Below are 13,590 nucleotides of genomic sequence, written 5' to 3' on the forward strand. Positions count from 1 at the left end.
TCGGACCTTCTCAAGTGGGGCTTGAGGCGGTTGACATGTAGGACCCTCAAGGGGTTCCTGGGCGTCTTCATGTCCACCAAGTATGTCACTGGGCTCTTGCGCTCCACAACCTCAAATGGACCTGTCCACTTATTACTGAAGGGCACAGGGTTCCACTGGGGCCAGGACATACACCTCCTGTCCAGGCTGAAGCTCGACCAGAGTGGCATTCTGGTCGTACCACCGCTTCATCTCCTCCTGGCTGGCTTCCAGATTTGCCTCGGCAAGTTGTCTGAAGCGCCTGGTTTGGTTTCTGAAGGCCAGCATGTAGCTATATACATTCTGGGGAGGTTTCCTGGGAGATTGCTCCCAGCCTTCCTTTACCAAACTCAGTGGTCCTCTCACGGGGTGACCGTACAGCAGTTCAAAGGGGCTGAACCCTAGGGACTTCTGTGGCACCTCGCGATATGCAAAGAGCAGGCATTGCAAGAGGACGTCCCACTTACGCCTCATTGGACCTTCCAGGCCCATGATCATGCCCTTCAGGGTTCGGTTGAATCTCTCAACCAACCCGTTTCCTTGGGGATGGTAAGGTGTGGTGAACTTGTAGGTTACACCACACTCTTGCCAAAGGGACTTTATATACTTGGATATGAAGTTGGTCCCCCTGTCACTCACCACCTCTAGAGGGAATCCTACTCGTGAGAAAATTCCCATCAGTGCACGCCCCACCACGGGGGCCGTCACTGTCCTCAGAGGGATGGCTTCAGGGTACCGGGTGGCATGATCCACCAAGACCAGGATGAACCTGTTGCCCATGGCTGTCTTGGGGTCCAGAGGCCCAACAATGTCAATACCCACTCGTTGGAATGGCGTACCGACCACAGGGAAGGGTTGGAGGGGAGCCTTGTTCTTCCCTCCGCTCTTCCCACTTGCCTGGCAAGTTGGACAGGTCCTACAATGAGCATCTGAGCTCTTGTGCATTTGGGGCCAGTAAAAGTGGGTGACAAGCCTGTCATAGGTCTTGTCCATCCCCAAATGTCCTGTTAAAGGCACATCGTGAGCCAGTCCCAGTAGGAAGGCTCTGAACTTCTGGGGTACCACCAGCACACGGGCTGACCCAGGTTCAGCAGCCTTAGGCTCTGAATACAGGAGGTCATTCTCCCAGTACACATAATGTGTTTTGGCCTGAACACCATTGGCCTGGTCTGCAGCCTGCTGCCGCATACCCACGAGAGAAGGGCATTCTTTCTGCTCCCTGCAGAATTCCTCCCTGGAGGGGCCTCCTTCTTGCTGCCAATGGGTCAGCTCAGGCAGGTCCCCCAGTTCGGCAATCTGTTCCCCAGTAGGCTCCAGGGCATCCCCCTCAAGGTCTGCTTCCTCCTGGACCGTGGGAACTTCAGGGGCCGGTTTCCCGCCCCCTGCGCCTTCTCCCTAAGGCCGGTTCCTGGGCCTCTCCTTCAGGCCCCAGGATCTCTTGATCACCCCTACTGGCTGCCATTGACCGGGTGGTCACGCACGCCCAGTCAGGCAGACCCACCATCCTCAGGTGAGTCGTCTTCTCCACCTTTTCCCAAGGGGAGTGCTCCAAGTCATTCCCTAGCAAACAGTCTACAGGCATGGCCGTTCTCACACAAACCTGCAGAGTACCAGAGACCCCCCCACACTTGAAGGGAACTTGAGCCATCGGACACTGACTCTCTGAATTATCAGCATTGATAACCCTACAGTAGGCATGGGGTACAACCTGCTCTTGAGACACCAGGTGCTGCCTCACTGCAGTCACACTGGCTCCTGTATCTCTAAGAGCCTCAGCTTCCTTACCATTGATGGTAACCACCTGCCCATATTTCTAAGTGTTAGAGGGCAGGTAGTTGGTAGGGACCATCTCACTGTCTCCTAGTGAGACTAGGGTCATCTGAACAGGATCTCCACCCCCCGGGACCATCACTTCTTCTCCTAAGTGAACACTAGTCACTTGTCGGGGCGGAGCACCAGGGGGTGCTGGTTTTCCAAACAGGCGACACTTGGGGTCACTGGATATGTGCCCCGGGTCACCACATTTGAAACAATTGAAGGGCCCCTTTGGAACAGGTCTACCTGTCGGGGCCCCATTCTGCTTTGGGGGTGGGGGAGGCTGAGAACCTTTCTGCTGGTCCCCTTGGGGATTACTTTGGGGGCCTTTTTGGAACCCTTTCTGTTTTCCCTTGTCCCCCCCCACTCTTCTGCTGGGGACCCTGCCCACCCTTGGCGGAGTCTCCCACTGGACCCTTGTGGACCCTGGTGCTGAGCCAGCGGTCCGCCTCCTCAGCAAGCTTCCTCGGGTTGGACAGCTTGCTGGACAGGTGCTGGCGTAACTCAGGAAAACAGTGATCAGACAAGTGCTCCCATGCAATTAAATCAAAGAGACCTTGAAAATCATTCACTTTGTTACCCTTCACCCAACCATCCAGTGCTCTGCAAAAAAAAGTCACATACTCCACATACGTATTCCCAGGCCGCTTAGTACACCCCCTAAACTTCTGTCTATACATTTCAGGGGTAAGCCCATACCTGTTCATTAAAGCTTCTTTCATGTCGGAATAGGATCTCTGGTTTTCAATGGGCAAATCTAGCAGGGTGTCCCGCCCTTCGCTAAGGAACCTTCCCCACAACCCCGCTCCCCAATCCTTGTCAGGGACCCGGTGGGAGGACATGGCTACCTCATATGCCCTAAACCACTGTCCTATGTCATCCCCCTTAAAGAACTCCTTTACTACATCTTTGGGGATGTGCACTCTAGACTCTACCTGCACCGGCGTTGTGCTGCCACCAGAGGGAGGATGATCCAAGCTTTTCTCTTTTAGACTCATCTCCCTCATTTTCACTTCATAATCCATTTGGTGTTTTCGCTCTTCCAGAGCCAGTCTTTTGCTCTCAAGCTCCAGTTGGCTCTTTACTTTCAATTCTGCCAGCTTCATTTCATGATCCCTGGTTTCTTTCCTGTCTGCCAGCTCCTCTGGCGACAGGCCTCTGCCAAAGCTATGCACGCTGTCTGGTTTTTCAAGATCCACCAGATCCCCAGGTGCATTCTGATCCTCAGGTGCCTCCCTAGATTCAATCCAGGCTTTCAGGGCCTTGTAGAACTCTGGTTTGTTCCTGCACCCTGTGTGTGGAACCTTGAGTTTCTTGCAGAAAAAACTCAGTTGCTTTTTTGTGTAGTCATCCAGCTTGGATGCATCCCATTCAAGCTTCGACCCACCAGAGACTATGGATTCTCCTCCATCAACGCTGTTGGTGCCAGGCATGATTTCAACACTAGGGATCTTCTCTTGGCAAAATTAAAAAACACAGTCTGTGGCTAAGTTACTGGACTGAAATCACTATGCAATGGTCAGTAGCTAAGGTAAAACACTGCAAATGTAAATTTGTGATCCTCACCGCTGCGTCCAATGTAGGAAGGGAGAGTCTCTAGTTGGCGCAGTGCAGCACTGGCGACAAGCAGGGACTCTCTCTTCCTCGTCAGGGCTGAGGGTTACCTTCAAGACAACCTCACGCCAAGGTGCCAGGTCTAACAATATATATTAAGTACAGTGAAACTAAGTAATTGTTATTCCCCACAGAACCACTGTTTTTGTTTATCAGCGTAGTACCGGGCTGGACCTATGACTCCTCTACGGGGTGATGCATGTTACGTCAGCACAGCCAAGTGAACCCATGGCACTTCCGTCAATGGATGCTGGCATGGCCTTCAACAACATTGAATGGCCCTATCTCCAAGCGATCTTGCCAAGATTGGTATTTGGACCTGTCTTTTGTGCATGGGTTTATCTTCTTTACAGAAAACAAAGAGCTTGTGTGAGGGTAAACAGGTTGACTACTACCGGGGTGGCTCCTCCACGTGAGCAGGAGGAACTTCGCTCCACTGCTTTCTCCCACTGCAAGAAGCAGAAACATAAAATGTTATTATGAATACCGTTTTATGTTTCTGCTTTTCGCACTGCTAGAAAGCAGAAGGCAGGGTTTGGTTGAGGCGGGCAGGTGGGCGTTCCTGCTCCAGGCAGGGGAGGAGTGGCTTGCTCACTGTTGTGGGCACTGACTGTTTGGTCGACCCCAGGGCGACTAAATTAGTCATGCACACTCTGCATTTTCTCTATGTAGGCTGAGGGAGGCTGCCTGCTTCCTGTAAGGCGCAAAGAGAGGAGACGTGGCATGGGACGGGAGGCGAAGCTAAGTTAAAAAAAAATGTTTGAACCCCCTTCCCTGCGAGAACCGCCCGCCCCCACCCGCAGTCATGCCGTCAGCGACTGGATTTTAAGGCCATTTGCGATCAACAGAGGCACACGCCAGGCAATTCCACTCTCCTCTATATTATTTGCATTAGCGCTCAAGCCGCTTGCAGCATGGATCAAAGGAGACCCTATGGTCGGGGCATAGATATTGGGGGGGGGAATGGGAGGAACATATCTCGCTATATGCTGACGTTGTGCTGCTCTATTTGAGAAGACCATGGCAAGCATTTCATAGGCTCATCAATATACTCCATCTATTCAGCACATACTCAGGGTACCCAACTTACAACTGATTGTGCGGCACTGACGTAGCTAGACAGATTCAAATAACTAGGCATATGGATAACTAAAACAGCAGAAGAATTTCTCAACCTGAATATATATTCACAATTAGCTATGCTGCGAGAAGATACTTTACACTGGCGCCAATTGCCTATCTCTCTCATGGGAAGGGCAGTGTTATTCAAAATGATGGCCTTCTCACGCTTACACTACTCATTGCAAAATACCCCGCATAAGATCCCAGATACATTCTTTTGGGCTATTGAAGGTGAACAACGCAACTTACTATGGGAGGGTGACAGACCACGCATAGTGCTTCACAAACTACATTAGGGGGTGTACAAGGGCGGATTCGCCACTCCAGACATTCGGAATTACTACTTAGCGGCCCAAATCATTAACACCAATGGTTGGATCTTTGCACCCCGCTCTGAACAGGCGTATTGGGTAGACCACCAGTCAATGGGTGCTGGAGGGCATCTGGCAACGCTGTACAGTAGAGACAGAGGGAGGTTGCTCCCCGAGCACACGCGTGCAGTGGTAAGAGCATGGCATGCTGTTACCAAATCACTGGGCTGGAAGGAAAGACTGACTCAGCAAACCCCACTGTGGGTTAGCGACATGCTGAGGGAGGTCGGCCACCTGCAGGGCTTTCACAAATGGACTCTTATTGGCATAGACACTCTTGGGGACATATGGAGAAATGGCAACATGCTTACGTTTAAGGAACTTCAGACAGAATTTCAACCGACAGATAGAGAGCAGTTCCGACAAATCATGCCCAAAGGTGCCACATCAAAAAGGGGGAACTACTACCTGAGTACTACCCAATGGAAGACCGATTACTGCTGGACCCCCATCCCAGAGAAAGTGATCCCCACACACATATAGGAAAATAATTAACAATCTCCCCAACCCCATGGGCCCAGTGAGAATAGCGTGGGAGAGTGACCTGAGGCCGCTGGAAGACGATGATTGGCAAGAAGCAATCCAAAGACCCATGGAGATAGCTATTCGGGCAAGATTCCAACGTACTCAACTCGGAATCTTGCACCGATCGTACTCTTCCCAAACTCTCCAACACAAAATAGGCAGAGCTGACACAGACAATTGTATTAGGTGATGCGGGGACATGGGTACATTCTTCCACATTATTCGGGATTGCCCCAAAATCCAGTGCTACTGGGTAGGAGTCTCAGAGGTGATGTCAAGAGTGCTGGGCATCCAAATACAACCAGATGCAAGTTGGCAACTGGTGGGGGTCACGTGGAAGACAGGTGGCCTGCACACATCAGAACTTGGCTCATGCTGGCCTCAGTGTTAGCAAAATGAAATGTAGTATGGCTGTGGGGGGCAAGGGACCCCACAAAACTCTATGATTGAAAGTTAGACATGGACTGATGCTGATTGGTAGAAAAGTGGTATATGAGAGCAGATAATGCCCAAAGAAGTGGGGGGAATAGGGAGCGATTGGGAGATATACAGGTCCCAATAGGGGAGGGGGAGGGGGAAGGACACTAACGTGAATGAGCAGAACGGGGGTCCAATTTTAAGATGTATCATGTCTGATATTGTTGTATCCTCTTTCATGTATGTATACCAAATGCATTCCATATATAGCTGTACAGAATATTTCTGGTTGAACACTCACACTTGTATAAATGGATCTAATCTTGTTCAATAAGATGAAATTTAAAAAAAAAGATTGAATAGATGTATTAAAGAATGAGGTGTAAAGGGCAGGGTGACACATAGGTGCTGGAAGAAGGGTGTTGGGGATGCTGCAGAATCCCAAAAGTAATGATGCTGGGGTTCAGTCAATGAGCAATAAAGGTGCTTTTATATTTTATTTTTAATTTGTCACATTTGCTGTACCTTGACTGACAGAGTTTAAAAGTCAGACCATAACTTCAGGCAAATTGCTTCTTATGTGTTTTTAAGCTAGAGATTGGCGTTTACTTCTCTTTCTCTGACTGCAAAGCTAATTGATTTTGTAAAGTGAAATTTTGTGAAAATCTTGCTGGGGTACAAGCAGCATGAAAGGAAAGGCTGTAGAGCACACAACAAAAATGTAAATACATGTGAACAGTCGTGGCCAATAATTTTACCCAGGAGAGGGCCGAGGGGGCCCACACATACACACTCACTCACACCCATGCATTCACACATGCGTATACACACACGCACCTCTTCACAACACTCATTGACAAGCACACATCCATTCATACATACTTGCATGCACCAAGCAGACCTTCGCTGTAGAGAGGGAAGGCAGCAGTCCCTCACCCGTCACAGAGTGGGATGGGGTGAGTGAAACTGCTGACCCCACTCCATTCTGTGATGTGGTGTCACTGATTTACACTCAGCTCTGGGCACTTCAGGGCTTAAAACTGAAGCATCCAGCTCCAAGGCAATCAGTGACTCTTTACCTTGACATGGGGGGAGGGTCTTGAGGCTCTTTTGCCAGGCTGAGGATGTCCCACCCACAGGGCTGTGAAATTCGCAGCCTGGCAAAGTTCAGCCCAGGCAGCCAGGAGCCTGTGCATTTTTTTTTTTACAGAGTTTTATATAGCACAGCCTTGACCCGAAGGTATCCGATATCAGAGCGCTTTACACAAGCACCTGTTATGTTACATGAGGACACGTTCATTTTTTTGGTGGAATGGGGCGATTAAGTGATTTACCCAGAATCATAGGATGTTGCGCGTCCTTGCTGAGGCTCGCACCCGGTTCCCCAGATTTGAGGTTGAGCCCTAGCCATTAGTCCAACTCCTCCCCCAATTTGTGCATGACTAGCCCCTGACTATTTCAAATAACAAGAAGAGTGTTGCTCAGCCTGACACAGACACTCTTCTTGCTAGGAACAAGGTGGAACGCTTGGCCCCCAGCCCACATGGACGGGCCGTGGGTGGCTGCCAGGCTGTACGTAAATGAACTGTACAACTATTTCAAAATGCATTAGCAGTTAGGAAAGAACAAAAAAGGCACATTTTTGTAGAATTCTAAAGTGTGATGAAAACAAAGATTTTAAGAGGAGCAAAGCAAAGACACTTTACTTGGTGATGTGCAAATGCCACATTTGTTGCAGATTTCGATTTCCACACATTATGGTTTTTGCCCTATATAGTTTTTTCAGCAAAACTGTATGCCAGTGTGAATTTTGTGGTCATTACAATAGAAATGTGTTATCTATAAATGACTGTGCTATCAATCCATGCTTTGGTAATATGTTGCTGCACACCACAATTTTACCTCCCTCCTGCTGAATTGGTGCTGGTCATTTGCTACACTTGTTCTTTCTGTTTTTCCAACCCCTATCACTTTGTGTGATGTAACATTGATGGCAGCACCTTCCACTCTGAAAATTAGGTGATAGATCTTGGAAAAAAATTATTAAAAAAGCTTGAACCTGAAACTCAACTCCTCGACTAGTTTCAATCCTGTGGGGCCGAATCAGCCGTTCATGTTTCGAAGGTCGGTAAATTAAGCACGATTAAACAGAGTAATTAGGTACCCTGTTAATTTACAATACTCAGAAACAGGCCAACAGCGACATGCAGCACAATACTAGAAACGTGATCAGAAAAATTACCTGTCGCTGATATCTCCGGACAGCACCCTCCATCTGGCGCAGGCCCTCCTGTCGCCTCGCCTGCGCTGCTCGGATTTTCTCCGCTGTCCGCCTCCGACGCATCCACTTCATGGCCAGGACCACAGTGGCCGATCCGCAGAGGATGCCGGCGAGCAGGCGGACGTCAAACCCAGGCTCCGGGATCCACTTCATCCTTACCTCACTGTAGGGATTCCCTTTCACTCTTTCTCTCCCTCTGTAGTGCTCAGAATTTTTTGGTCAGCTGTAAAGTAAATGGAACTTTCAGATTATTTTTTTTCACAGAGAACCGTTGAGAAGTATTTTAAAAAGGGGATACGATTTTTACGATGTTCAGTCTTTTCCAACACGAAGTTTTTACTCGCATTGAAGTCAATACCAAGATTGTATTACATCTAAAGAGGAGCCCGCCCTTTCAGACCGACACCCGAGGAGAATGAATCCGCTCTCTAGCTGTGTGACATTCAATTAAGGACAGGCCGCAGAGTGTGCCAAAGTCACGGTTGGCACTGCTGCCAAGAGCAGTCTATTTACTCTGCCTCATGAAATGTATCTGCAGTGAATGCCCCTGATTGTAACTAAAGCTGAGAATGCTGAGCAAAAATAGCAAGTTATGTATTAACTAGACCAATTGCAAATCACCAAATACACTCCTAATTTTACTACATCTCGAACCAGTGCAAATCAAGCTCCAGCCAAGCCTTGTGGACCCAATGCACACAGGTAAATTTGCGCATGTAGATCGACACCTAGGCAGAACTCTATACTTTTTCGCTATTCACCAATTACAGGTGGAGATTTACATCTAAATGTGAGCTTATATGTGTCTACCCCATCCAAAAGGGGGTGGACCTTCCCTTGAACACATTTATGAGTGTGAAGGTGCTGCAAGTAACTTCTCACCTGTTGGTGGAGATCTCTGCCCCGTGGTGTAAATCTACCTGTGGAAAAGTTTGGGGAAATGTAATAAGGTTTGTTTAATTAAAAAGGGTTTATATATATTTTAATGTCAGATACACTTTTAAAATGAAAGTGTATTAAAATACAATAATGTAAATATATTTATTGATTTTATGTTTTTTTTTAATGATTTAAAAAATGCTAACCCATTTACAATCTATAGCTTACTTGGCTATGCATTAGCTTCAATGTTTATTACGTTATGTATTGACTTCATTTATACACATTCATCATATACATTTAAAAACAAGTTAAAAAAATAATTTCATTTTATTTTGTTAAAATTCGGTGTTTTATTGTGAGAAAGTCATAATTTTGGCCCTGATCACCCCCAAGTTTTTGCTTGGTATTTGTGGTGACTCTAACTGTGCCCAGGGCTCCTCTTACCAGGCCCAAGGTCAGTGCTCTGCTTTAAAGTTATGTGGTGGTTAAGTATAATTACAATTCCCTAGTATATAATAAGGCATCATGTATTAAAACTACATATACACCATTAATATACAATAGGGTAGAGGTGTTTAGAGGTCCAGTAGATTTCCTGCACTAGTGTGTGCACTGCTCTGTTGTCTGCTGTCATTTTAAAGGCAGTCATGCTTTGCAGACTGTCTTTAAAATGACATTATATGCAAATTTGAGTTTTGAATTAAAAGTGCTTCCAAAGTAGTAATCTACCTTATTTTTATGTATAAGTCACCACTAAGGTCTCCCCTAGGAGCCTCAAGGGTGAAGTGCCATGTAACTAGGAGTAGGGACATTATAACATATGTTTTATAAGCCCTGGCTTGGAAATAACAGCCACATTCGTTTTTTTCTCCATTGTAGATAATAAGCTCCATAGGCTAATACTGGAATATTTTATTTAAGTATAAATATTGATAGGAAGGAGCTAAAAAAAACATCATTCAAGAACTTAAAATGATATTTATGATAAATTCAACATGCTTGCAACTGTTAGATTTATAATACCTTTCACAGAAAATACGTTATTAAACTTTCTTTTCTGTAAGCCAAAATCCAACCTTCCAGCTGCCTTCTCCATGTTGGCGAGCCTCTGCCAGGCTGAGCATAGCTGTCTTAATGAGGTGCGAAGTAGCCTGCTAGAGAGACAATGGATCTCCTGTGGGAGGAGAACTGAAACTGCAGAAGCAGAAGGCAGGAGGGAGGAGCGGTGGCCAAACTGGTCTTCAAAGGGAAAATTACACTTTGGGACAGCACAGGCTCACCCCCGACCTCCTGCCACCCCAGACACACGCGGTACAAAGGGGGGTGGTGATGGACGGAGCATCTGAATCAATCAAACACTCACATCCAGTCAAAAGATCTGGGTTTAATCCATCACCGTTCTTTAGCCCACTCTGCCACCCCAGTTCAGACAAGGCTATATGAAAATCAGTCTGACCCTATGCCTCATGGGAACAGTCCAGCCCGAACTGCCAAGCCATGTCTTCCCTGGACCGGAAACAAGCTTCCGAGGACCGGTTTCTGGCATTCCAGCCATCTTCAGCCCGGCTTGCTTGAATCCAGTGGCAAACTGAGCAAGGGACTCACGTCTGAGCATACCCTGCCACACTTATGGCGGCCGAAAGCGGTACAAAAGGGGGTGGTGATGGACGGAGCATCTGAATCAATCAAACACTCACACCCAGTCAAAAGATCTGGGTTTAATCCATCACCGTTCTTTAGTCCACTCTGCCACCCCAGTTCAGACATGGCTATATGCAGATCTTTTGACTGGGTGTGAGTGTTTGATTGGTTCAGATGCTCCATCCATCACCACCCCCTTTTGTACCACCCCAGACACACAGCAGCCCCTGTAATTAGATTAATGAGAGGGATGGAAGGGGAGTGCTAGAGAATTTTAGCCACACCAGTGGGTCAGCTTAGCCTGATCTAAACTAAAAGGAGAGAGTTTCTAATTGTTGGATTTAGTGTTGAATAGTGTTTTTAGGAAAGAATATGCCACACTTTGGAGGAAGTGATCTACAGCTGGGTGACATCCTGCATCCCATTGGTCAGGGGTTCCCCCTGATTCATGCCCAGAAACACTGCATAAATATGAAAGAGTTGCCAAGCAACACCGAACTACTGCTTGAAACTATAAGGAGATGGACTTACCTGCTTGAAACCTGATCTGCACCCCAAAGGTCTACAGTTCGAGTGGCTGCACTACAGGCCCAGGGACGTTGCCTTACTTCATGAAGGACTAAGAAGTGGGCTTCCTGCAAGCTACAGGTTAACCGAACCATCCTGCATCATCTCCACCAAGAAGTTCCCATCCTGGAGTGCGTCCAATGGACATTTAAGAATTTGGCCAAGTGTATTGTAAGAATTGTAGCCTCAACATCCCAAGGACATCTCAGATATTGTAGACCCCTGGATTGGTGTTGTGGACACTTTCAGCCCTCAAGGAGACCTTTTGGAAGAAGATACAGAAGCTTGGTGAAATTTGGGAACATTTTGGTAAAAAGCTCCATAAGTTGAGGACTCTACGTCGAGAGTCAAGCCTGTAAAATTCAACCATAACCTGCCCTGGATTTCAGGTTCATCCTGCTGAACGCTCTGGACTTCAAAGATTTGACCAGGGTCTCATAGAAAACTAAGCTGATGTTTTCGATGCAAATTTGGTCTGAAGAGACGCCTTATACGATGTCGAAAGATAAAAAGCTCCAGAAAAACAACTACGTGTGAAGGTAAAGTTCTGACCGAGGCCTCCTGCCTAGCGCATCCGACCAGGGCTCCATCAGGGTCAGCCTCAAACTTTGACTTTGTCCTGGTTAAGTGCAACCATTTGTCCCAAGTTGGCGCTACATGTTTTTAAATGCTGGGAAATGATTATTCTTTAAAAATCCATATCTACAATTTCCTACATTGGATGTTGGTCTTTTTGGTGTCTATTTGTTTCTAAAGATATAGCCTATTTTTATAAATTGGAGCTGAATTTTTATTGTGTGTTGTGACTTTCGTAACTAATTTATTGGTATTTCTAAATGCTTTACACACCTGTCTCCTAAGTTATGTCTTCCTGCTAATTGCCAGCTAACTAGGATTGAGGAAGAGAATAATTTATTGAGACATTGACTGACCCTTGTATTGTGTTTGTGGCCTTATTACTAGTAGTAGGTCACTACTTATCACTGCTAATAACCCACTTTCCAACAATTATTAAATAAAAATATCATTGATTAGACTTAATTCTTTTCACTAATAAATGTACACCAACTTTATATGAAGAACTCATTTAATTAATTTAACATTATTCCTATGGGGCATTGGTTTAATTTCCTGCCTCCATTATTTTGTACATAAGTGTTTTTCTGTATTAAAGCTTGACCCTGTATAGCACTTAACTAACTCCAAGATGGTTCAGGAGTACAATCAAGATTTTTTTGACCCCATTAGGGCTGAAATAACTTTAGAAGTGTATTTAATGAATTGCAGTTGTCTTCCTCTTCTGTGGGAATCTTATTTGTATTAGCAATGCCTCCCAAATTCCTCTTTAATATTCCGTAAACCCTGCCATTTTTTGGGCAAGTAATCACTATTTTCACACTACTTCTCCTGATCCGTTCGACATTTACAAAAATAGCATACTTACATGTTACGTTATGTTATGTTATGTTATATTATGATATGGTATGATATATCTTGTTATGTCATGTTAAGTGCATTTGTAAACCACAATACCACCAGCAAGGAATTCTGGTGTTGAGCAGGAGTGTGTGTCTAGCCTTGCCTAAGGCAGGTATGGTAACTGAATAGTCAGCTTTCCATCTTCTTGGTATGTTAAGTTATGTGTATTTGTAAAGTGCACTATCACCCACGAGGGTATCCTGGTGCATCAGAGCCTCTTCTTAAGAAAAAAGAGGCTCTTATGTGAAGTGGGAGGTTATTCAACAGCCAAGAAGTGTAAAAGAAGGCCTACCATTGGGATTTACAGGTAGATTCATCAAAGACCCGTTTTGCGAGTCTTTAATAGCGATTCATAAGGAATCGCTATTACAGACTCGCAAAACGGGATTCATGTAGGCATCGCAAAATAAATTGTGATTCCTACACATTCCTTATTTGCGATTAGCTAATTGCTAATTGCAAATAAGGAATACTCCCCATTCATTTCTATGGGCCTAAAGGCCTATAGAAATGAATGGGGAGTATTCCTTATTTGCAATTAGCAATTAGCTAATCGCAAATAAGATAGCGATTTCAAGGGTGCCAGGGGTGTCCAAAGGACACCCTGTAGCACCCCTGAAATGCAAATTTACACAGGTGTTGCGCACACACATGTCCAAAGGACATGTGTGTGTGTAACATGCAACAGAGAAAAATGCACTAAAGTGCTTTTTTCTACTTTTTCGCTATTTACCACGAAGTCAGACTTCGTGGTAAAAATGGCCCAAATATTGCGAATTCGCAATTTAAAATTGGTTCATGAATTGCATTTAAGGAATCTCTAATAGAGATTCCTTAAATCCAATTCCTCGCAAATAT

At 46.0% G+C, this 13,590-nt stretch overlaps 1 protein-coding gene across 1 annotated transcript in view; it reads right to left on the minus strand.

Moving 5' to 3' along the window:
• Nucleotides 1-8,578, minus strand: part of LOC147747111 (vitamin D3 hydroxylase-associated protein-like) — a 373,652-nt gene extending 365,074 nt beyond the window's left edge. Inside the window, exon 1 of the mRNA XM_086952362.1 lies at nt 8,125-8,578. Coding sequence (XP_086808488.1) covers nt 8,125-8,316 — 192 coding nt within the window. The 5' untranslated portion in view covers nt 8,317-8,578. The remainder of the gene's footprint in view (nt 1-8,124) is intronic.
• Nucleotides 8,579-13,590: the final 5,012 nt, after the last annotated feature.

This window comes from Lissotriton vulgaris, chromosome 1_1 (assembly GCF_964263255.1).
Source record: "Lissotriton vulgaris chromosome 1_1, aLisVul1.2, whole genome shotgun sequence".
Lineage (NCBI taxonomy): Eukaryota > Metazoa > Chordata > Amphibia > Caudata > Salamandridae > Lissotriton > Lissotriton vulgaris.